The sequence below is a fragment of the Salmo trutta genome, chromosome 23 (genome assembly GCF_901001165.1).
Source record: "Salmo trutta chromosome 23, fSalTru1.1, whole genome shotgun sequence".
Lineage (NCBI taxonomy): Eukaryota > Metazoa > Chordata > Actinopteri > Salmoniformes > Salmonidae > Salmo > Salmo trutta.
In genome coordinates this window covers 35,797,215-35,822,098 of record NC_042979.1, presented here as the reverse complement: position 1 = coordinate 35,822,098, position 24,884 = coordinate 35,797,215, and the positions used below count along the sequence as shown (strand labels likewise).

The 24,884-nt window shown below is 43.8% G+C and overlaps 2 protein-coding genes across 6 annotated transcripts in view; both read right to left on the bottom strand.

Moving 5' to 3' along the window:
* The window catches only part of LOC115159906 (poly(ADP-ribose) glycohydrolase-like), a 37,087-nt gene that overhangs the window by 1,793 nt on the left and 10,410 nt on the right, over positions 1-24,884 (bottom strand). The window contains exons 2-18 of one of the 5 annotated variants that reach the window (XM_029710028.1): positions 15,387-15,722; positions 9,836-9,931; positions 8,775-9,008; positions 8,418-8,577; positions 7,591-8,075; positions 7,146-7,259; positions 6,802-6,894; positions 6,258-6,329; positions 6,086-6,172; positions 5,350-5,510; positions 5,154-5,233; positions 3,505-3,577; positions 3,237-3,312; positions 2,350-2,497; positions 449-527; positions 249-357; positions 14-122 (exon numbers count right to left, since the gene is read on the bottom strand). In XM_029710028.1, coding sequence (XP_029565888.1) covers positions 14-122; positions 249-357; positions 449-527; positions 2,350-2,497; positions 3,237-3,312; positions 3,505-3,577; positions 5,154-5,233; positions 5,350-5,510; positions 6,086-6,172; positions 6,258-6,329; positions 6,802-6,894; positions 7,146-7,259; positions 7,591-8,075; positions 8,418-8,577; positions 8,775-9,008; positions 9,836-9,931; positions 15,387-15,722 — 2,512 coding nt within the window. Of the gene's footprint in view, positions 1-13; positions 123-248; positions 358-448; positions 528-2,349; positions 2,498-3,236; positions 3,313-3,504; positions 3,578-5,153; positions 5,234-5,349; positions 5,511-6,085; positions 6,173-6,257; positions 6,330-6,801; positions 6,895-7,145; positions 7,260-7,590; positions 8,076-8,417; positions 8,578-8,774; positions 9,009-9,835; positions 9,932-15,386; positions 16,030-24,884 lie in introns of those variants that run through there. The other 4 variants (XM_029710026.1, XM_029710024.1, XM_029710023.1 and 1 more) reach the window with 4 other exon arrangements.
* LOC115159907 (poly(ADP-ribose) glycohydrolase) lies at positions 20,954-23,956 on the bottom strand. The gene is made up of 7 exons (XM_029710029.1): positions 23,932-23,956; positions 23,749-23,824; positions 23,009-23,087; positions 22,821-22,929; positions 22,586-22,694; positions 22,001-22,129; positions 20,954-21,649 (listed from the first exon to the last, which is right to left on the bottom strand). The coding sequence occupies exons 4-7, from the start codon at positions 22,890-22,892 to the stop codon at positions 21,555-21,557; spliced, it is 405 nt and encodes a 134-aa protein (XP_029565889.1). The 5' UTR covers positions 22,893-22,929; positions 23,009-23,087; positions 23,749-23,824; positions 23,932-23,956; the 3' UTR covers positions 20,954-21,554.

The window sequence follows — 24,884 nt, the reverse complement described above, 5'->3', positions numbered from 1 at the left end:
CAGTTAGGGGTACCTTTAAGTTTGGGGTCTCCATTGAAGGCTCTGCTGGCCCAGTTGCCCGTGGCGATGTCAGGAAGGAAGTCTGGGTAAGTGTTGTCATCTGCCTTAAAGCCACAGTACGCCTGAGGGAGGATATTACAGGAGACCACCGACATCAGATTTATCTCCAGCCCTGCTCTAGCTAGCACACCTGATTCTACTAATCAGCTGTAATCTGGCCCCTACAGGAGAGGAGGGTTGTCTCTCACCTTGTTGAGTTCCCTGGTGACCTGTCTCATGTTGTACTGTTCTCTCTGGTTTCTGAAGTGGAGAGCATCCATGGCCACAATCTGTCTGTGTAGCCTCTGCCACTCATCCCTGCAAACACAGGCAGAGCAATCAGGGATTTTAGCGGGTACGTGAGTGGGTGTGTGAGTGTGTGAGTGAGTGAGTGAGTGAGTGAGCTCACCTCTCAATGTTGTCTCTGTGAGGCCCTACCCACTTAAAAGTGTCGCTGTAGCCACTGTACTGACTGAACTGTTGAGAACCTACAGAGAGAGAGAGAGAGAGAGATGTGTATGGTGGAAATTACAAGATTATGTTATGTTGCTATTATTGCATCAAATGGTTGTTTTATGCAAAAGAATAAGGGGTGGTTAGAACGTTCTACTGAGAATGGGCCTCTGGGAGATCACACTGACAGGAGATTTACCATGTCTTTTGGGTGATGAGATCTAAACAGACCGAATTCCAGAGCATGAGTTCATGTTTCTGTTCTATATGGTACCAGGGAGAGAGAACTGTTTTTACAGCAGATACTGTCTGCTGTGAAGTATAAGTATCTTTCATTCAAATCTTAACCTTGTGACCCATTCTATACATCTGTTGTTCGTCATGTAGGTTGAAAGGGGTGTATCTTGGCTATAAAATACCTTTGTACTTTTGTCTCGGGGCTCATAACGAATCATCGGAGGGTGATTCGCCGACCAACCATCATTATCGTAGAGCACTCAATCGATTCACTTTATATGTGTGTTGTATTGACCTGCTTCCTTATCAATAAATGATTAAGGATTTAGTTTAAGTATAACTCTGACTTGTGTGATAAGTTTGTCTCTCCTCATTTGATAGTATGAAATGAACCACCACATGTGACAGAGAGAAGATGTGACGTAGGGAGAAGGGGACAGATATAAAGGGTGGTAGGTATGGTGGGTGGGCAGCTAACCTTGTGGGGACACACAATTAAGTCCCATTCAAACTCCTATTTTCCCTTAACCCTAACCCCTAACCTGTACTCTTACCCTTACCCTAACCCTAACCTTACCTCTAAACCTAACCTTAACCCTAAACCTAACCCTAGCTCCTAACCCTAAACCTAACCCGCACTCTTACCCTTACCCTAACCCTAACCTTACCTCTAAACCTAACCTTAACTCTAAACCTAACCCAAAATCCTAACCCTGACACCATACCCAAACTGGACGTGCCATCGTGCGCCATTGTGCACAAGTAGATTTTGTTCCCCCACACCAAACGCGATCAGGACACGCAGGTTGAAATATCAAAATTAACTCTGAACCAATTATATTAATTTGGGGTCAGGTCTAAAAGCATTAAACATTTATGGCAATTTAGCAAGCTAGCTTGCAGTTGCTAGCTAATTTGTCCTATTTAGCTAGCTTGCTGTTGCTAGCCAATTTGGCCTGGGATATAAAGGTTCATTTGTTATTTTGCCTGAAATGCACAAGGTCCTCTACTCCGACAATGAATCCACACATAAAACAGTCAACCAAATAATTTCTTGTCATCTCGCCTCCTTCCATGCTTTTTCTTCTTTGGACTTTACATGGCGATTGGCAATAGTATTACCATGACGACGACCTACCTCAGTTCGTTTTTCAGTCAGCCAAGTGGGTATAACCAATGAGGAGATGGCACGTGGGAATCTGCTCCTATTAACCAATGAGGAGATGGGAGAGGCAGGACTTGCAACGTGTTCTGCGCCACAAATAGAAGTAACTTCTATTTTAGCGCCTGGCAACGCAGACGTGTGCGAGCATTGTGGGTGCAATGATTGAATAACATGCATGTGTACATTTATTATGCACGCGACGCGAGCAGTGTGGTCAGCATGTAACCCTAAAACTAACCCTAGCTCCTAACCCTTAATGTAATTCTAACCATAACACTAATTCTAACCTTAACACTAAACCCCCTAGAAACAGCATTTGACCTCGAGTGGACCAACAAAATGTCCCCAGTTGGTAAAATGTTTGTTTCTTTACTATTCTTCACACACACACATACATGCACGCACGCACACGCACACACACACACACACACACACACACACACACACACACACACCTGTGATGAAGAGACACTCATTGTCTCCTAGTTTCTCAGTGAAGAGTCGAGATACGATAAGTTCTGGGTTCATCAGGAACAGAATCTCCTCCTGAACCAGACCTGAGCCCAACACTCCACCTCCTATCATGTTACAGGCAAAGTCCACCTGAAACACACACACACACACACACACACACACACACACACACACACACACACACACACACACACACACACACACACACACACACACACACACACACACACACACACACACACACACACACACACACACACACACACCAGAGCCATATATTTATACCTGCAACACACACACACACACACCAATAACATTTACATAAAGAAAGGATCCAAACATTTCAAGGCACCTCCTTCTCCAAAGGCTGCCCACGACAGCTGAAACAGAGCAGTACTGAGCCAATTGGTTTGCTGTAGTTTTGTCAGCCCGCAATCTGGAGGCCACACACTGCAAGCCTGTGTACGTGGCCAAGACTGCCAAATATCAGCACCACCAGCTTGTACCTCCACCCAGGCTGTCCCAGCACCACAAGGGGCTGGTACTGAAGCAGCTTGTCAGAAAAGGCCTGCTCCATGTAGCCGTCCAATCAGCACCTCCCCCTGACCTCCACCACAACAACAATATCTGGTGTATGTGGTACACACATTGATTCAAAAAATAAATAGAATGCAATCACACAATTCAAGCTAACTACAATATATTAATATAGATCTTCTGGCGGTCATGTCTAACAATGTACACACACACACACACACACACACACACACACACACACACACACACACACACACACACACACACACACACACACACACACACACACACACACACACACACACACACACACACACACACACACACACACCTGTAGCATCCCTGCTCCCTGTTCCTCTATGCAGCCTGCTGAGGTGACGTGGAGTTTAGGAACAGTCTCCTTACAACTGACACACAGAGAAAGACAAGAGGGGACATATTAAGTTTGTCTGTGTGTTTGTGTGTGAGTTTGTGTCTGTCTGTCTGTGTGTGTGTGTATGTGTGTGTGTGTGTGTGTGTGTGTGTGTGTGTGTGTGTGTGTGTGTGTGTGTGTGTGTGTGTGTGTGTGTGTGTGTGTGTGTGTGTGTGTGTGTGTGTACCTCTCCCAGATGGGCATGTCTCTGTCTCTGATGTAGCGCCTCTCAAAGGTCACCAGTCCACTGGGCCTGGTTGCTGTCATGGCAACAACAAGGGTCAAAGTTCAGACAGGTAAATCTGGTTCCCACAGCAACTATTATCAGAGGGTATTCCTCATCAGACTGTCTTAATAACCTCTTATAGACAGACGTTCCGCTAGCGGAATTTCAATTTCTCAAACATATGACTATTTTACACCATTTCAAAGACAAGACTCTCCTTTATCTAACCACATTGTCCGATTTCAAAAAGGCTTTACAGCGAAAGCAAAACATTAGATTATGTCAGGAGAGTACCCAGCCAGAAATAATCAAACACCCATTTTTCAAGCTAGCATATATGTCACAAAAACCAAAACCACAGCTAAATGCAGCACTAACCTTTGATGATCTTCATCAGATGACACTCCTAGGACATTATGTTATACAATACATGCATGTTTTGTTCAATCAAGTTCATATTTATATCAAAAACCAGCTTTTTACATTAGCATGTGATGTTCAGAACTAGCATACCCACCGAAAACTTCCGGTGAATTTACTAAATTACTCACGATTAACGTTCACAAAATACATAACAATTATTTTAAGAATTATAGATACAGAACTCCTTTATGCAATCGCGGTGTCAGATTTTAAAATAGCTTTTCGGTGAAAGCACATTTTGCAATATTCTGAGTAGATAGCCCGGCCATCATGGCTAGCTAATTTGACACCCACCAAGTTTGGCCCTCATCAAACTCAGATTTACTATTAGAAAAATTGGATCACCTTTGCTGTTCTTCGTCAGAATGCACTCCCAGGACTTCTACTTCAACAACAAATGTTGTTTTGGTTCGAAATAATCCATAGTTATATCCAAATAGCTCCGTTTTGTTCGTGCGTTCAAGTCACTATCCAAAGGGTGACGCGCCGGCGCATTTCGTGACAAAACATTTCAAAATATTCCATTACCGTACTTCGAAGCATGTCAAACGCTGTTTAAAATAAATTTTTATGCTATTTTTCTCGTAAAATAGCAATAATATTCGAACCGGGCGACGATGTATTCGTTCAAACACTGAAAGAAAAAAATGGAGTCATCTCGTGCACGCGTGCCTAAGTGTCATTGTTCCCAGAAGGACCACTCACAAAAAACCCTGCTGTTTTTTGCCCAGAGACTGCAGAGCTCTCATTCCACTTTCTGGCGCCTTCCTAGAGCCAATGAAAGCCTTAGAAAATGTCATGTTACAGCAGAGATGCTGTATTTTTTGATAGAGATGCCCTAGAAGGACAAGAAATGGTCAGACAGGGCACTTCCTGTATAGAATCTTCTCAGGTTTTGGCCTGCCATATGAGTTCTGTTATACTCACAGACACCATTCAAACAGTTTTAGAATCTTTAGAGTGTTTTCTATCCAAATCTACTAATTATATGCATATTCTAGTTTCTGGGCAGGAGTAGTAACCAGATTAAATCGGGTAGGTTTTTTATCCGGCCGTGAAAATACTGCCCCCTATCCCAAACAGGTTTAATAGGTTCCTGTAACCTACATAATACACTCATTCTGTACCCTACAGTACTTGTATTCCAGTCATTATAGTGACTATAGTAGTGTGTGGTAGTAACTTACCTGGGTCTGTGACAGTGTGGAAGTAATGAAGGAGGGCTCTCAGCTTCTCTCTCTTCCTCTCAGACCACTTTTCAAACAGACTGACAACACAGAGAGATAGAGTGGTCACATGTTATCATCTGTTGAAGTTGGAATACTTTGTGTTGTCTCTATGTGTGTGTGGGTCCTCAGTGGAGTTTGTTGTGTGTGTTCTGACCTGTTAAAGTTGATGGTGGGGTAGTTGTGGTACTCTGCTCTGGGGTTGGGGGAGTTGCGGTGGGGGAAGGTGCAGTAGAAGGCGTTGGCCAGCAGACAAGCTATCTGACTCTGGGTCAACGTGATGGACTGAGTCTGGCCCTTCTGGAGTAGAGGGATAGCCTACACACACACACACACACACACACGCACACACACACACACACACACACACACACACACACACACACACACACACACACACACACACACACACACACACACACACACACACACACGCACGCAAGCACACTCACACACACACATTTAACAGATTGAGTAGAGAACACACATTCAGTACCTTTACAATCTGTACCCTACATAGTACACTACATCTGTACTCTACATAGTACACTATCTCTGTACTCTACATAGTACACTATCTCTGTACCCTACATAGTGCACTACTTCTGTACCCTACATCGTACACTGCCTCTGTGCCCTACATAGTACACTACCTCTGTACCCTACATAGTACACTACCTCTGTGCCCTACATAGTGCACTACTTCTGTGCCCTACATAGTACACTACCTTGTACCCTACATAGTACACTACTTCTGTGCCCTACATAGTACACTACCTCTGTACCCTATTACACTACTTCTGTACCTTACATAGTACACTACCTCTGTACCTACATAGTATACTACCTCTGTACCCTACATAGTGTACATAATGCAGTTCCTATGTTGTTACCTTCTTGATATAGTGAGGCAGGCTGGAGGCCAGCTCTGCTATCTTAGGAAAAACAGACATGTAGTATTTCTCTTCTTTGGGTGATTTCTAGAGGAGAGGGAAAGGAGAATATATGTAATTCTACATAACACATTTAGAGAGAGTTGACATTCACAGTGAAGTGGTAACTGACCTTAACAAAGGTATGCAGGGCATCAAAGGACCATTGAGCTTCATACCTTGGGTTGTATTTCTTTATGGCTTTCTAAGTGGAGAGAAACATGTAGATCATAGTTAAACAGTACTGGTCAAACATGCTAACCCCTCCTTAACTGTTACCCCAAACCCAGGTTAACATGAGGAGGCATGTTAGGAAATGTTAGGATAATAGAGGCGTGTTAGGAAATGTTAGGATAATAGAGGCGTGTTAGGAAATGTTAGGATAATAGAGGCGTGTTAGGAAATGTTAGGATAATAGAGGCATGTTAGGAAATGTTAGGATAATAGAGGCATGTTAGGAAATGTTAGGATAATAGAGGCATGTTAGGAAATGTTAGGATAATAGAGGCATGTTAGGAAATGTTAGGATAATAGAGGCATGTTAGGAAATGTTAGGATAATAGAGGCGTGTTAGGAAATGTTAGGATGATGGAGGCATGTTAGGAAATGTTAGGATAATAGAGGCATGTTAGGAAATGTTAGGATAATGGAGGCATGTGTGTGTGTGTGTGTCGTACCTCTACGTCACCCACTGATGCAGTGGTCTTCTTGGCCAGACTCTCCAGCTGTTTAGAGACCACCTCCCACCGACTTTGCTCAGAGCTGATTACCTGGGAAAAGTCAATCAACCAACCGACCAATCAACCAACTAACTAACCAATCAACCAACCAACTAACCAATCAACCAACTAACCAATCAATCAACTATTTACTCAACCAACTAACCACTCAACTAACCAACCTAGTAACAAATCAATCATTATGCCAGCAAATCAATCAATCAGTTAACCAACCAACCAACCATTCTATTGAACCAGTCAATCGACAAATAAAGTATCAATAAATCAATCAATGAACCCACCGATCCAGTCTTGATGAGGCTTTCTGGTGAGCAGGGCATCTTAACTAAGTCACTGTGCCACACATGACGTCCAGAATGAGGTTTCAATGTCCTTTTATGGTGGAACTCATTCACCTGAATAGGGAGGTAGACAGAGACATGAATGATCTGTGAGAGACAGCAATGATTTCAACAATCCAGTTCACTCTCAGGCGCTTTAGATGGAAGCTTTTTTATTAATCTGCACTGTTTAATATTCATGCAGTGGGGGATGTGAAATGCTTCAAGTTCCTTGTCGTCAATCTGAAATGTCAATCTGAAATGGTCCACCCACACAGACAGTGTGGTGAAGAATGCGCTGTTCAGACATCTACCTTCTCTTCCTCATTCTCTCCATAATCAATAACAAAGAAAGACACCACACACAGTTATTCAGACCAGACAGAGCGATGCCAGAGAGTCTTACATCTACGAGGACGTTGTGAGTTCTGCTGAAGGACAGCGGCTCCAGCTCCACGTGACACTGAGGGACTTTCTTCAGCTCAGAGAGAGAGCAGCACGACCTCTTCTCCTCCTCATCCCTCACTCCTTCTCTCGTTCCATCCCTCTCGCTTTCCCACCTTATATCCATCGCTTCTTCCCTCGCCCCCTCCATCTCTCTTTCCCTTCCTCCATCCCTCTCTCTTTTCCACCCTCTATCCCTCACACCATCCCTCGCCCCATCCATTTTTCTTTCAATCCCTCTATCCCTCTTTTTTTCCCTTTCTCTCTCACTGTGTCCGTGCAGTGATTTGGCGACCGGAGTGTTGTCAATATTGACCAGGTTTCCAACAGGGAACTCGCTACTTGGGCGCCGTTTGACCTCCTGACCCCTGTCCTTGTCCTTCATGGGGTCGTCTTGCTGTAGAGCAGCTTTCATCTGGGAGCTGTGGTTGTTATGACCTGCTATTCCTAGAGAGAGACAGAGAGACAGGAGGACACAGGATGACAATTTGATGCTGTATTTGATGTTATTTTAATCAATCAAATAATCAATCCATCAAACTTTATTGTCCCCAGACGAAAATTTGGTTTGTGAGCAGCGGTAAAATGATAGAAATAGTCCATACAAAAGTTAGGAAAGTTAAGGGTTAGTATTTAAGTAAAGGGCTTTGTTTACACAGCGAGACCAATTCTGGTCTTCTGTCCAATTAGTGGAAAAAGATCTCATCTGATTGGTCAAAAGATCAGAATTGGCAAAAGATCAGATTTGGGCCACCTGAATAACTCGCAGATTTAGTATTTCCAACCCACCTGTAGTGGAGATCTTGGTCCATTCTCCTTTAAGGAGGTCTTCTACTTTCTCTCTCAACTCAGACACAGACTTACTCACATCTCCAAAGTACTGAAGAGGAAAGACAACGATGCTGGGCAAGACTGAAGATACACTGGGACTGGAGAGAGACTGATAACTCTGGAGAGAGAGAGAGAGAGAGAGAGAGAGAGAGAGAGAGAGAGAGAGAGAGAGAGAGAGAGAGAGAGAGAGAGAGAGAGAGAGAGAGAGAGAGAGAGAGAGAGAGAGAGGAGAGAGAGAGAGAGAGAGAGAGAGATTTACATTACTGTAACTTCATATTCATATCATGTATAGGCCTAACAAGACAGTATAGTTACCTGAAGGAAATGGATGTGATCCTCTGTGTGTGAGAGCTGCTCCAGCTCAGCATCTCTCCTCCTCAGCTCAACTATCTCCTGCTCCAGTTGCTCCAGGAGTCCTTCAGCTCGACTCACTTCAGCCTTCTCCTGGGCTCTGATCAGCTCCTTCACCTCGGAGCGCCTTTCCTCCATGGAGCGGATCAGCTCAGTAAAGATCCTCTCACTGTCCTCCACGACTGCATTTGAAGAGAGCTGTTAGGACAGAGAGAGAGCAAGAGAAAGAAAGAGAGAGGGAGATAGAATGAATAGAGAGAAAAGGACAAAATAGTGAAGGCTCCGTGTTATCAGTCTATCCTCTCTGTAACTAGGAGCCCAGACTGCCTGTTCCTAGGGATGGCCTTAGCCTTTTGGAGGCCCTAAGAGAGATTTGCTTGGCGGTCTCCCCACCTCGCGGGTAAAACATTTTAGTGACCCCCTCTTGACGGCAGAGAGAAAATGTTTCCTTTTTAAAGTACATTTCCTGCAATTCTACACATTTAGCCATGGTGTGGAGATACATTTTTGCAGTTTAAAGCTAATTTCCTGAAATTCTACACATTTTGACTTATACCATGAGAGTGAAAATCAGTGGGGGCCCCTGAAGGTCAAGGCCCATGGGCAGGTACCCTTCGTGCTCAATCGGTAATTTGGCCATGATAACTACAAGTTTAGATAGCTGGCTAGACTAACTTACCAATCTAAAAATGTATTGCTGACATGGCTAATTGAGTGACTGTCAGTGACTGACATAACAAGAGGAAAACTGCTGATACACAACCACATTTCAAAATTGCAACTTGTGTATTCTACTAACTCTCTAACTCTCAACAGGAAGTTCAGAACCTGGCTGAGTCCCTCAAACTTTTTCAGGGGGGGTTGGGGCCCTAAGCGACAGCTTATGTTTCTTATGCCTAGTGCCGGCCCCGCCTGTTCCCCACAGGGGGACTCAGAAAGTCTGATTGGAGAGGGCCTCTCACTCACTGGCTGACTGGAGGAGGGAAGTAAAATGTGCATCTCCTCTGGTCAATAATAATACTCACCTTAAGAGACTCCACAGCCTGTTGGATCTCCTTCAGCACCTTCTCTCTCTCCTGAACTCTCTGCTGGACCTTCTGCTGACTCATTCCCAGCTGACTCTGTGGAGAAACACTCTTCATTGAGCTACCAAGTTTTATATGTCCATTAGTTACAGCAATTAAAAGGGGACCATCACGCTCTTCCAAAAGTTTGGTTGGTGTGAAAATCCCGTAGGTACCTACACACTGAAGAACGCTAAAATGCTGAAACGTCTGTCTACGTTATACCTGATGCAGCGAAAATAAAAAAGTAAAATGAAGTAAAGCCATATGTGTGGACCCATCCTACTGTTTTTCTAATGTGTCCAATAGTTCAACAGTGAAGTAACATAGAGGGTAGGTGTCACGTCCTGACCAGTATAAGGGTTATTTGATATTGTAGTTTGGTCAGGACGTGGCAGAGGATATTTTGTTTATGTGGTTCGGGGTGGTGATTTATGTAGTAGGGTGTTTGATTTATTATTTACGGGTTTTGGTCCATGTTCTATGTTTTGTATTTCTATGTTCTTTCTGGTTTGTGGTATTTCTATGTGTAGGTTAATGGGGGGTTGGACTCTCAATTGGAGGCAGGTGCTTTCTCGTTGCCTCTGATTGAGAGTCCTATATATATAATTGTTTGGTGTAGTGTTGTGGGAGATTGTTTCTTGTTTTGCCTGTGTGAGCCTGACAAGACTGTTTTGTTGTTCTTGCGTTCTTCATTTTGTTATTTTGGTGTTCTCATTATTTAAAATAAATAACAAGATGAGCATCCACATTCCTGCTGCGTTTTGGTCCTCTATTCCCGACGACAGCCGTTACAGTGGGGATGAAAATCTGGAGAAAGTCCATTTGGAAAAGTATATGATCTATATTGTTAGGGCTCCGAGCGGCACAGCGGTCTAAGGCACTGCATCTCAGCGCAAGAGGTGTTACTACAGTCCCTGGTTCGAATGCATGCTGTATCACATCCGGCCGTGATTGGGTGGCGCACAATTAGGCTGTCATTGTAAAAAAAGAATTTGTTCTTAACTGCCTTGCCTAGTTAAATAAAGGTAAAGAAATATATATATATATTGATTGTTAAAAAGGCCAGTTCTCTCAACCAAACTGTGTTCTCACCTACATCACATGTCAATCACCACAGTACACAGTCACCACAGCACAGTTACTACACAGTCACCACAGCACAGTTACTACACAGTCACCACAGCACAGTTACTACACAGTCACCACAGCACAGTTACTACACAGTCAGCACAGCACAGTTACTACACAGTCACCACAGCACAGTTACTACACAGTCACCACAGCATACAGTTACTACACAGTCACCACAGCCCACGGTTACTACACAGTCACCACAGCACACGGTTACTACACGGTCACCCCACTTCTGTTTAGGTAAGAAGCTGAGGGATTGGCCTGGAGAAATGGAACCACTCTCAGATTAATAGACAAAGCTATGGATGCAAGTACTTACCATCCATGATATCAACATTCCTGTGGCGGTCCTCATTAGAGCCAGTTTCATCATAGCGCTTGATAGTTTTTGCAACTGCACTTGAATAAACTTTCAAAGTTCTTGAAATGTTCCGCATTGACTGACCTTCATGTCTTAAAGTAATGATGGACTGTCGTTTTTCTTTGCTTATTTGAGCTGTTCTTGCCATAATATGGACTTGGGCTTTTATCAAATATGGCTATCTTCTGTATACCACCCATACCTTGTCACAACAAAACTGATTGGCTCAAACACATTAAGAAGGAAAGAAATTCCACAAATCAGATTTTTACCAAGGTACAGCTGTTAATTGAGATGCATTCCAGGTGAGTACCTCATGAAGCTGATTGAGAGAATGCCAAGAATGTGCAAAGTCCAAAAATGGATGTAGCAAATATAGATTGCCTCTTTAAGTCTAGCAAAAGTGTGTCCATTAGGCCTATGGATTTTGTTTTTCATCAGCATGAATTAGATTGAGCAATAAAAGCCCCACTTTTATTCCATAGGCTGTGATCCGCACTATGCAGCTGTTGCAAGAGTACATTTTTCACTGGTTGTCCACTGGTTTCAAAAACAATGATTGATAGGCAGCTTAAACTTCTTCATTTCAATCATTATTGGGTTCAAATAGACATTTAGATTTGTGAACAGCCATCCACAACAACCACAATCCATAAGGCACAAATACAGTTGAAGTCAGAAGTTTACATACACTTAGGTTGGAGTCATTAAAACTCGTTTTTCAACCACTCCACAAATTTCTTGTTAACAAACTATAGTTTTTGCAAGTCAGTTAGGACATCTACTTTGTGCATGACACAATACATTTTTCCAGCAATTGTTTACAGACAGACTATTTCACTTATAATTCACTGTATCACAATTCCAGTGGGTCAGAAGTTTACATACACTAAGTTGACCGTGCCTTTAAACAGCTTGGAAAATTCCAGAAAATGATGTCATGACTTTAGAAGCTTCTGATAGGCTAATTGACATCATTTGATTCAATTGGAGGTGTACCTGTGGATGTATTTCAAGGCCTACCTTCAAACTCAGTGCCTCTTTGCTTGACATCATGGGAAAATCAAAAGAAATCAGCCAAGACTTCAGAAAAGAAATTGTAGACCTCCACAAGTCTGGTTCATCCTTGGGAGCAATTTCAAAACGCCTGAAGGTACCACGTTCATCTGTACAAACAATAGTACGCAAGTATAAACACCATCGGACTGCGCAGCCGTCATACCGCTCAGGAAGGAGACGCATTCTGTCTCCTAGAAATGAACATACTTTGGTGCGAAAAGTGCAAATCAATCCCAGAACAACAGCAAAGGACCTTGTGAAGATGCTGGAGGAAACAGGTACAAAAGTATCTATATCCACAGTTAAATGAGTCCTATATCGACATAACCTGAAAGGCTGCTCAGCAAGGAAGAAGCCACTGCTCCAAAACTGCCATAAAAATGCCAGATTACGGTTTGCAACTGCATATGGGGACAAAGATCGTACTTTTTGGAGAAATGTCCTCTTGTCTGATGAAAGTAAAATAGAACTGTTTGGCCATCATGACCAGCGTTATGTTTGGAGGAAAAAGGGGGAGGCTTGCAAGCTGAAGAACAACCGTGAAGCACGGGGGTTGCAGCACCATGTTGTGGGGGTGCTTTGCTGCAGGAGAGACTGGTGCACTTCACAAAATAGATGGCATCATGAGGCAGGAAAATAATGTGGATATATTGAAGCAACATCTCAAGACATCAGTCAGGAAGTTAAAGCTTGGTTGCAAATGGGTCTTCCAAATGGACAATGACCCCAAGCATACTTCCAAAGTTGTGGCAAAATGGCTTAAGGACAACAGTCAAGGTATTGGAGTGTCCATCACAAAGCCCTGACCTCAATCCTATAGAAAACTTGTGGGTAGAACTGAAAATGCGTGTGCGAGCAAGGAGGCCTACAAACCTGACTCAGTTACACCAGCTCCGTGTCCCGTCCTGACCAGGTAAAAGGGTCATTTGCCATAGTAGAATGGTCAGGGCGTGGCAGGGTGGTTGTTTTGTGTGTTTTGGGGTTTGTTGGTTTCTAGGGGAATGTGTTCTAGCTTTCATTTTCTATGTTTCGTTTTCCAGGTTTGGCCGAGTATGGTTTCCAATCAGAGGCAGGTGTCTTTCGTTGTCTCTGATTGGAAACCATACTTAGCCAGCCTGTTTTCCTTTGGGTTTTGTGGGTGGTTGTTTCCGTATAGTCGTTGTACCTTACGGAACTGTTGTTTGTCGTTTGGTTATTTTGTTCAAGTGTTCTCTCAAAATAAAAGAAGATGAGCACTATACATGCTGCGCCTTGGTCTGTTCAAAACGATGCCTGTGACACTCTGTCAGGAGGAATGGGCCAAAATTCACCCAACTTATTGTGGGGAACTTGTGGAAGGCTACCCGAAATGTTTTACCCAAGTTAAACAATTTAAAGGCAATGCTACCAAATAATAATTGAGTGTATGTAAACTTTGACCCATTGGGAATGTGATGAAAGAAATAAAAACTGAAATAAATCATTCTCTCTACTATTATTTTGACATTTCACATTCTTAAAATAAAGTGATGATCCTAACTGACCTAAGACAGGGAATTTTTACTCTGATTAAATGTCAGGAATTGTGAAAAACTGAGTTTAAATGTATTTGGCTAAGGTGTATGTAAACGTCTAACTTCAAGTGTAGCTAAATGAGAGAGCAGCAGTGTGATTCACATCAATGCGCAATGTAGATATCAATAAAAAGTCATATCCGTATCGCAGTAGACTACACCACTGCTGTCATCCTTACCTCAAAGCGTTTATTCAATTGGAAAATCTTTGGATGCCGACAGCAGTCGCACCATTGGAAGACATAGCTTGGACTGTAGCCTACAATAACCTATTCCTGCTCTTTTCCCGCGATCCATCAAACACATTTGGTGTGTCATCCTAGTGGACTCTGACTTGTGGACAGACAGTTACTACACAGTCACTACAGCACACAGTTACTACACAGTCACCACAGCACACAGTTACTACACAGTCACCACAACACACAGTTACTACACAGTCACCACAGCACACAGTTACTACACAGTCACTACAGCACACAGTTACTACACAGTCACCACAGCACACAGTTACTACACAGTCACCACAGCACACAGTTACTACACAGTCACCACAGCACACAGTTACTACACAGTCACTACAGCACACAGTTACTACACAGTCACCACAGCACACAGTTACTACACAGTCACCACAGCACACAGTTACGACACAGTCACCACAGCACACAGTTACTACACAGTCACCACAGCACACAGTTACTACACAGTCACTACAGCACACAGTTACTACACAGTCACCACAGCACACAGTTACTACACAGTCACCACAGCACACAGTTACTACACATTCACCACAGCACACAGTTACTACACAGTCACAACATTACACGGTTCCTACACAGTCACCACAGCACACAGTTACTACACAGTCACCACAGCACACAGTTACTACACAGTCACCACAGCACACAGTTACTACACAGTCACCACAGCACATAGTTACTACACAGTCACAACAGCACACAGTTACCGTCACCACAGCATACAGTTACTACACAGTCACCATAGTACACAGTTACTACACAGTCACCACAGCACACAGTTACTACACAGTCACCACAGCATACAGTTACTACACAGTCACCACAGCACACAGTTACTACACAGTCACCACAGCATACAGTTACTACACATTCACCACAGCACACAATTGATTGAATGATTATGGTTTTTACAATACACAACATGTATTAGAGAGACTGAACTTTGGACTGATAAAAGAGCATTCAGAATGATAATGGGGTTTCAAATGCTCATAGACTTGGATAACTCAGGTTTCACTTTCATATTTCATCTGCTTTGGATCAAGTTTATTTGAACAATGTTACTTTTTCTTTCTCCTATTAAAAGTGTTCCTACTCTGTCTTAAATTCTATGTTTAGAATTGTTCTGGTCTAACCTGTATCTCAGTCCTCTCTGCTGCAGCTGACACTGTATCATGGTCTTTATGTTCATCCATCACACAATGATAACAGATCCACTGTTGATCGGTACGACAATAAACCTCCAGCAGTTGGTCATGATGAGAGCAGATGTTCTCCTGTAGTTGTGCGGTGGCTTTGACCAGCTTGTGTTTCTTTAGTACAGGAACATCATAGTGAGGTTGGAGGTGAGTCTCACAGTAAGACACCAGACACACCAGACAGGACATGAGGGCTTTCTGCTTTCTGGTCCCAGTGCAGAAATCACACGCCACATCTCCAGGTCCAGCATAGCTCAGAGCAGGGGGAGCAGCCTGGAGTCCTGTCTTCTTCAGTGTCTCCACCACCTCAGCCAACATGTTGTTTTTCCTCAGAGTAGGCCTTGGAGTGAAGGTCTGATTGCACTGAGGACAGCTGTAGATGCCCTGGTCATCCTGATCCCAGTAGCCCTCAATACAGCTTCTACAGTAACTGTGTCCACAGGGAATAGCCACCGACTCCTTCAGTAGACCCAGACAGACAGAACAACAGAACTGTTCCTTCTCCAGCAGAACTCCCAGCTGAGCCATTTAGACTGTTGTTGTTCACTCTCACACAGACAGACGACAGAGTGACTCAGATCAGTTTCGTTTCATCAGAAGAGAATTTGTGGGAGGGGGAGGGACTTCCTGGTTCTGCTAGAGTGTAGTTAGAGAAACAGAGGGAGGAAGGGAGAGAGAGAGAAATGAGAGAGAGGGAAAACAAGATACAGCTTACAGTTACTACACATTCACCACAGCACACAGTTACTACACAGTCACCACAGCCCACAGTTACTACACATTCACCACAGCACACAGTTACTACACATTCACCACAGCACACAGTTAATACACAGTCACCACAGCACACAGTTACTACACAGTCACCACAGCACACAGTGACTACACAGTCACCACAGCACACAGTTCCTACACAGTCACCACAGCACACAGTTCCTACACAGTCATCACAGCACACAGTTACTACACATTCACCGCAGCACACAGTTACTACACAGTCACCACAGCACACAGTTACTACACATTCACCACAGCACACAGTTACTCTGCAGTCATCACAGCACACAGTTACTACACAGTCACCACAGCACACAGTTACTACACAGTTACCACAGCACACAGTTACTACACAGTCACCATAGTACACAGTTACTACACAGCCACCACAGCACACAGTTACGACAAATTCACCACAGCACACAGTTACTATGCAGTCACCGCAGTACACAGTTACTACACAGTCACCACAGCACACAGTTACTACACAGTCACAACATTACACAGTTCCTACACACTGTCATCACAACACACAGTTACTCTGCAGTCACCACAGCACACAGTTACTACAAAGTCACCACAGCACACAGTTACTACACATTCACCACAGCACACAGTTACTACACAGTCACCACAGCACACAGTTACTACACAGTCACCACAGCACACAGTCACCACAGCACACAGTTACTACACAGTCACCACAGCACACAGTCACCACAGCACACAGTTACTACAAAGTCACCACAGCACACAGTTACTACACATTCACCACAGCACACAGTTACTACACAGTCACCACAGCACACAGTTACTACACAGTCACCACAGCACACAGTCACCACAGCACACAGTTACTACACAGTCACCACAGCACACAGTCCCCACAGCACACAGTTACTACACAGTCACCACAGCACACAGTTACTACACAGTCACCACAGCATACAGTTACTACACAGTCACCACAGCACACAGTTACTACACAGTCACCACAGCATACAGTTACTACACAGTCACCACAGCACACAATTGATTGAATGATTATGGTTTTTACAATACACAACATGTATTAGAGAGACTGAACTTTGGACTGATAATAGAGCATTCAGAATGATAATGGGGTTTCAAATGCTCATAGACTTGGATAACTCAGGTTTCACTTTCATATTTCATCTGCTTTGGATCAAGTTTATTTGAACAATGTTACTTTTTCTTTCTCCTATTAAAAGTGTTCCTACTCTGTCTTAAATTCTATGTTTAGAATTGTTCTGGTCTAACCTGTATCTCAGTCCTCTCTGCTGCAGCTGACACTGTATCATGGCCTTTATGTTCATCCATCACACAATGATAACAGATCCACTGTTGATCGGTACGACAATAAACCTCCAGCAGTTGGTCATGATGAGAGCAGATGTTCTCCTGTAGTTGTGCGGTGGCTTTGACCAGCTTGTGTTTCTTTAGTACAGGAACATCATAGTGAGGTTGGAGGTGAGTCTCACAGTAAGACACCAGACACACCAGACAGGACATGAGGGCTTTCTGCTTTCTGGTCCCAGTGCAGAAATCACACACCACATCTCCAGGTCCAGCATAGCTCAGAGCAGGGGGAGCAGCCTGGAGTCCTGTCTTCTTCAGTGTCTCCACCACCTCAGCCAACATGTTGTTTTTCCTCAGAGTAGGCCTTGGAGTGAAGGTCTGATTGCACTGAGGACAGCTGTAGATGCCCTGGTCATCCTGATCCCAGTAGCCCTCAATACAGCTTCTACAGTAACTGTGTCCACAGGGAATAGCCACCGACTCCTTCAGTAGACCCAGACAGACAGAACAACAGAACTGTTCCTTCTCCAGCAGAACTCCCTGCTGAGCCACTTAGACTGTTGTTGTTCACTCTCACACAGACAGACGACAGAACTCGAGCAAGTTCTGCTATGCAGGAAAATAATCCTGCAACAACTGGAAGTTAAAATTTCATGTGGATTATAATTAATGGACATTTTTGTAGGGGTTGACATTTTTGGTTAAGGGAAATCAATTCTTGGCAGAAAAAGAGTTATGAAATTAAGATCCTACATCTGTACTATTCAAGACAAGTTGACTAGTTCTGTGTAGATTTGAGGTTGTGAACTCACTGACAAGAAATTAAAAAGAACATGGTTCTCTTTTAGCGTTCCCAGGGGAATTGTCTTTGCAGAAGGTTCGTAATAATTTATTCAGAAAGAATCGAGCCTGGGTCCCAGGTCAGATGGACATGGTAGACATATATACTACATGACCAAAAGTATGTGGACACCTGCATGTCAGACATCTGATTCCAAAATCATGGGCGTTAATATGGAGTTGGTCCCCCCTTTGCTGCAATAATGGTCTCCCGTCTTCTGGAAATGCTTTCCACTAGATGTTGGAACATTGCTGAAGGGACTTGCTTCAGTTCAGCCACAAAAGCATTAGTGAGGTTGGACACTGATGTTGGATGATTAGGCCTGGCTCACAGTCGTTCCAATTCAACCCAATGGTGTTTGATGGGGTTGAGGTCAGGGCTATGTGCAGGCCAGTCAAGTTCTTCCACACCGATCTCGACAAACCATTTCTGTATGGACCTCGCTTTGTGTACGGGGGCATTGTCATGCTGAAACAGGAAAGGGCCTTCCCCATATTGCTGCCACAAAGTTGGAAGCACAGAATCATCTAGAAGGGCCTAGCCCGAACCATGAAAAACAGCATAGTCTGTAATGTAGGTTTTGATCTTGCAGCGGTGGAAACACCCTTTCAAAGTTACTGTAGAAATGGACCCCCCAGTCTCCCCTGTCTGGTATGAACATTGGTACGAGGGCATCGTTGTTATCCACAACTGGGTTGTGGGCGATGAAGTAGAGCAGATATAAGCCGCGACGTGGGAAGTGGTGGCCAAACTCAATATTACTGAGATCACTGATTGAGTTGAGGGTTGGGGGAGTTGAGGGTTGGGGGGTCTTCCCAGACCAAGGCCAGTGGAAGCAGCAGGAAGAAGATGAATAGCAGGCCTTCTCTCCCCATGGTGAACCTATTACAGAGAGATAGTATGACAGGCAGTGTTATCAAGATAAATTGATCAAATAAATGGTAGTTGAAAGTTAAGTAGAAAAAACGTGGAAATTGGGATATTGTGTGTGAACTATCCCTTTAAGATATTCATCAACTATTACAGACGTAGTCTACTAATGTAGTTAACGTAAGTTCAATCAGTAAGGCTGGTCTGAATGATTATCCTCACATTCTACTTTGATTCAGTAGTAGGCTACAACATAATTCACATCACATCCTTTATCATGGGCACAGCAGGAATTTATATCTGTGATGTTTACAAATGTTCTCGTCAACAGCACAGCATTATGTCACTCCTCCTCCTTTACTATCAATTAGCCACGTGCGAAATGTCAATCACCTTTACCCTTTAGTCAATGAGCACAGCAGAATAATTCATCTTGAAGAAATGTATTCTTAACACTTGGAAATCAATCAATCTGCCATCATTAACACAATGATAAAATCAAATGATTTATTATTTAAATATTAAAAGTGCATGGACAACAGAGAAAAACAAATGGTGTAATTTGAGGCCATGTGGCGAACAATAATGCAGGCACTGGAGATAGGGGTATGAACATGTGGGTGGGCAGTTGGGGTGTATTCGATGTTTGTGTGCGTCTGTATGTTGTGGTTCGTGTGTGTATGTTTGTAATTGTTTGGGGAAAAAGTGAATAAATAAAATATACTGTAGATATAAAATAATAATGGAACCTCACCACTCTTGCTAAATAACCTATGGGAATCCCTGTACGGTCATCAGCTTGCTCTCCTCTCAACAACGGGCGTACATCTTGTGATGTATTTAAATGATTGCTTACCCCTGTTCTGTCTCTCGCTGTCTTGCAGCAAGTGTTACCGTTGGCCTCGTCCTTCACAGACGAGGCCATCCCCTAAACTATTTTAAAAGTTTCATATTCATGTGTTGTCTCTGTTGTTTATTCAGTTAAGCCTTTTACTTGACTGGACTGATTTAACTTTGGTCTCTTACCTGGTCCTGGTGAACAGTCTACCACTCTAGTGAGCCCAGTACTAGTAATGGGGTGGGGATCCCTATTCAATCCTAGCATGGGGCCTGTGTATATCATAAATAATACATAACAAATACAAAAGGAGTTCAGAATCCCGTTCTCCTTAAATAAACTCTACTTTATCTCCCTGCTTTTGCTCCTATCCTGCCATCTTCTTTAAAAAAAAATCTACTCATGTCACTAAATGTTCCAATAGCTGAAAATCGGGTTGATCAACAACCTAGTTTAGTGGCAGATGATGTAAATGTGTATATGTACTGTACTATATTATGTACGGGTATATGCCTCAGAAAATGTGTATTGAAAACAGGGTTATAGTACAGAATAAGGGTTCTGCAACAGAACTAAACACAACAGCTAGCCTAGCGTCTGTCTGTCTCAGCCAAAGCTAACAGTACAGTCATCATTTCCAGACACATTCTGTATGGGTCAGGGGTCATCATAATGCTGATTGGTTAAACAATCTGTCCTTGGTTACACCGTTAGAGTGACAATAGCAGAGGTGCATAAAGATGGTGGCCCACATGGACAAGTCTTTGTTTTAAGTGTGTGTATGTGTCAGCCAAAATGTTGAAAACAGTCTCAATGCTCAAAACGCTATGGTGCTAAAAACAGCCACAAAATAAAAACTGGATTATAAAGAGGAATTTATTAATCATTTAAAAATAATAATTCAAGAGTATTTTACTGTACACTTCATGTGCGTCACAGCAGGCTGCTGAGAGGAGAACTGCTCATAATAATGGCCGGAAAGGAGAAATTGGAATGACATCAGACACATAGAAACCATATGTTTGATGTATTTGATACCATTCCACTGATTCCACTCTAGCCATTACCACAAGCCTGTCCTCCCAAATTAAGGCGCCACCAACCTCCTGTGATGTGCATAGTTTCCAGTGCTGGTTAAGTTGTTGGCTATCATCAAGGGAGAAATGAAAAAGCAGGACCCCTGATTTTGCTGACATCATTTCATTAGCTTTGTTTGATCATCACATTTAGTAGTTTTGTAAATAGTTCAGTATGCAGTAGTTACAAATGTATCAGTTTGATTTAGTAACAGTGTATCAGTGAAAGACAAACACATTCATAATCAACCATTACTTGGAATTATACCATGTTTCTATCCACTGATCATTCATAGAGCCTCTCTCTGGGGTGCATCTCAATAATGTGAAAAAAGGAAAGGAGACAAGGAAAGGAAGCTCCTTTAGAGTATGGAGATGTGTCCTCACAGCTGACTCCTGATCCAATCAAACAGGTCCACATGTGTGTGAGCTGATCGTATCACAGCACAGTAGTGAACCAGCAACTCATACAGCTCACCTGAAACAGGGGAGAGGAATCAATCAATCAAACTTGATTTACACGGCCACTAGGAGGATAGGAGGTTTGACTAAACACAGTGAAGGGAAGGAGGACTTTCAGATCAGGTTCCACCTCCTGCAGTCTAATATTTACTATAGTTACTCACCCACTGTAGTTCTGTGTGTACTAACTCACCCACTGTAGTTCTGTGTGTACTAACTCACCCACTGTAGTTCTGTGTGTACTAACTCACCCACTGTAGTTCTGTGTGTACTAACTCACCCACTGTAGTTCTGTGTGTACTAACTCACCCACTGTAGTTCTGTGTGTACTAACTCACCCACTGTTGTTCTGTGTGTACTAACTCACCCACTGTAGTTCTGTGTGTGACCAGTAGGTGGTGCATGTTCTGCAGCTCTCTCTCCAAGCTGAGGTTATTGAATGTGAAGAAGGCCACGCCCCTCTTGGCCCTGGCTGCAGCCATCAGCTGGATCAGAGCTGGGAGGGGAAAAACAACCAATCAGATCACTGTATTATTTTGTGTGAATTTTCAGAGTGGGTCTCTGTGGAATATCCTGTGGTTAGAGTTGAGTTAGTGTTTGGGGGGTTAGAAGCCAGGCTCAACAGTTGGGGGTACCTTTAACTTAAGGGTCAGCGGTTAACAGTTAGGGGTACGTTTAAGTAAGGGGTTAACAGTTAGGGGTACCTTTAAGTAAGGGGTTAACAGTTAGGGGTACCTTTAAGTAAGGGGTTAACAGTTAGGGGTACCTTTAAGTAAGGGGTTAACAGTTAGGGGTACCTTTAAGTAAGGGGTTAACAGTTAGGGGTACCTTTAAGTAAGGGGTTAACAGTTAGGGGTACCTTTAAGTAAGGGGTTAACAGTTAGGGGTACCTTTAAGTAAGGGGTTAACAGTTAGGGGTACCTTTAAGTAAGGGGTTAACAGTTAGGGGTACCTTTAAGTTTGTGGTCTCCATTGAAGGCTCCGCAGCCCCAGTTGCCCGTGGCGATGTCAGGAAGGAAGTCTGGGTAAGTGTTGTCATCTGCCTTAAAGCCACAGTACGCCTGAGGGAGGATATTACAGGAGACCACCGACATCAGATTTATCTCCAGCCCTGCTCTAGCTAGCACACCTGATTCTACTAATCAGCTGTAATCTGGCCCCTACAGGAGAGGAGGGTTGTCTCTCACCTTGTTGAGTTCCCTGGTGACCTGTCTCATGTTGTACTGTTCTCTCTGGTTTCTGAAGTGGAGAGCATCCATGGCCACAATCTGTCTGTGTAGCCTCTGCCACTCATCCCTGCAAACACAGGCAGAGCAATCAGGGATTTTAGCGGGTACGTGAGTGGGTGTGTGTGTGTGTGAGTTTGTGTGCTCACCTCTCAATGTTGTCTCTGTGAGGCCCTACCCACTTAAAAGTGTCGCTGTAGCCACTGTACTGACTGAACTGTTGAGAACCTACAGAGAGAGAGAGAAAATGTGACGGAGGGAAAGGGAGAGGAGAGATTAAAGGTGATATAACCTGTGATCACACACACACCTGTGATGAAGAGACACTCATTGTCTCCTAGTTTCTCAGTGAAGAGTCGAGATACGATAAGTTCTGGGTTCATCAGGAACAGAATCTCCTCCTGAACCAGACCTGAGCCCAACACTCCACCTCCTATCATGTTACAGGCAAAGTCCACCTGAAACACACACACACACACACACACACACACACACACACACACACACACACACACACACACACACACACACACACACACACACACACACACACACACACACACACACACACACACACAAAAATTCCGTCCCATTCCAAAGCCTATTTTCCCTAACCCCTAAACCTAACCTTAACCCAACTAACAAAATGTCCCCAGTTGTGGGGACTTCTGGTTCCTGGAAGTATAGTTAAACACGTCCACAGCATTACACACACATATATTATTACACACATACAAACTACCACCACACATTCACACACACACACACACACACACACACACACACACACACACACACACACACACACACACACACACACACACACACACACACACACACACACACACACACACACACACACACACACAAGCCAGTAGATGTCACCAACCTGTAGCATCCCTGCTCCCTGTTCCTCTATGCAGCCTGCTGAGGTGACGTGGAGTTTAGGAACAGTCTCCTTACAACTGACACACAGAGAAAGACAAGAGGGGACATATGAGTGAGTGAGTGAGTGAGTGAGTGAGTGAGTGAGTGAGTGAGTGAGTGAGTGAGAGTGGGCGAGCGAGTGTACCTCCCCCAGTTGGGCATGTCTCTGTCTCTGATGTAGCGCCTCTCAAAAGTCACCAGTCCACTGGGCCTGGTCGCTGTCATGGCAACAACAAGGGTCAAAGTTCAGACAGGTAAATCTGGTTCCCACAGCAACTATTATCAGAGGGTATTCCTCATCGACACTCATCAGACTGTCTTAAATAGGTTCCTGTAACCTACATAATACACTCATTCTGTACCCTACAGTACTTGTATTCCAGTCATTATAGTGACTATAGTAGTGTGTGGTAGTAACTTACCTGGGTCTGTGACAGTGTGGAAGTAATGAAGGAGGGCTCTCAGCTTCTCTCTCTTCCTCTCAGACCACTTTTCAAACAGACTGACAACACAGAGAGATAGAGTGGTCACATGTTATCATCTGTTGAAGTTGGAATACTTTGTGTTGTCTCTATGTGTGTGTGGGTCCTCAGTGGAGTTTGTTGTGTGTGTTCTGACCTGTTAAAGTTGATGGTGGGGTAGTTGTGGTACTCTGCTCTGGGGTTGGGGGAGTTGCGGTGGGGGAAGGTGCAGTAGAAGGCGTTGGCCAGCAGACAAGCTATCTGACTCTGGGTCAACGTGATGGACTGAGTCTGGCCCTTCTGGAGTAGAGGGATAGCCTACACACACACACACACACACACACACACACACACACACACACACACACACACACACACACACACACACACACACACACACACACACGCACGCACACACGCACGCAGGCACACACGCAGACACACACAAACACACACACACGCACACACGCACGCAGGCACGCACGCACACACACACACACACACACACACACACACACACACACACACACACACACACATTTAACAGATTGAGTATAGAACACACATTCAGTACCTCTACAATCTGTACCCTACATAGTACACTACATCTGTACCCTACATAGTACACTACCTCTGT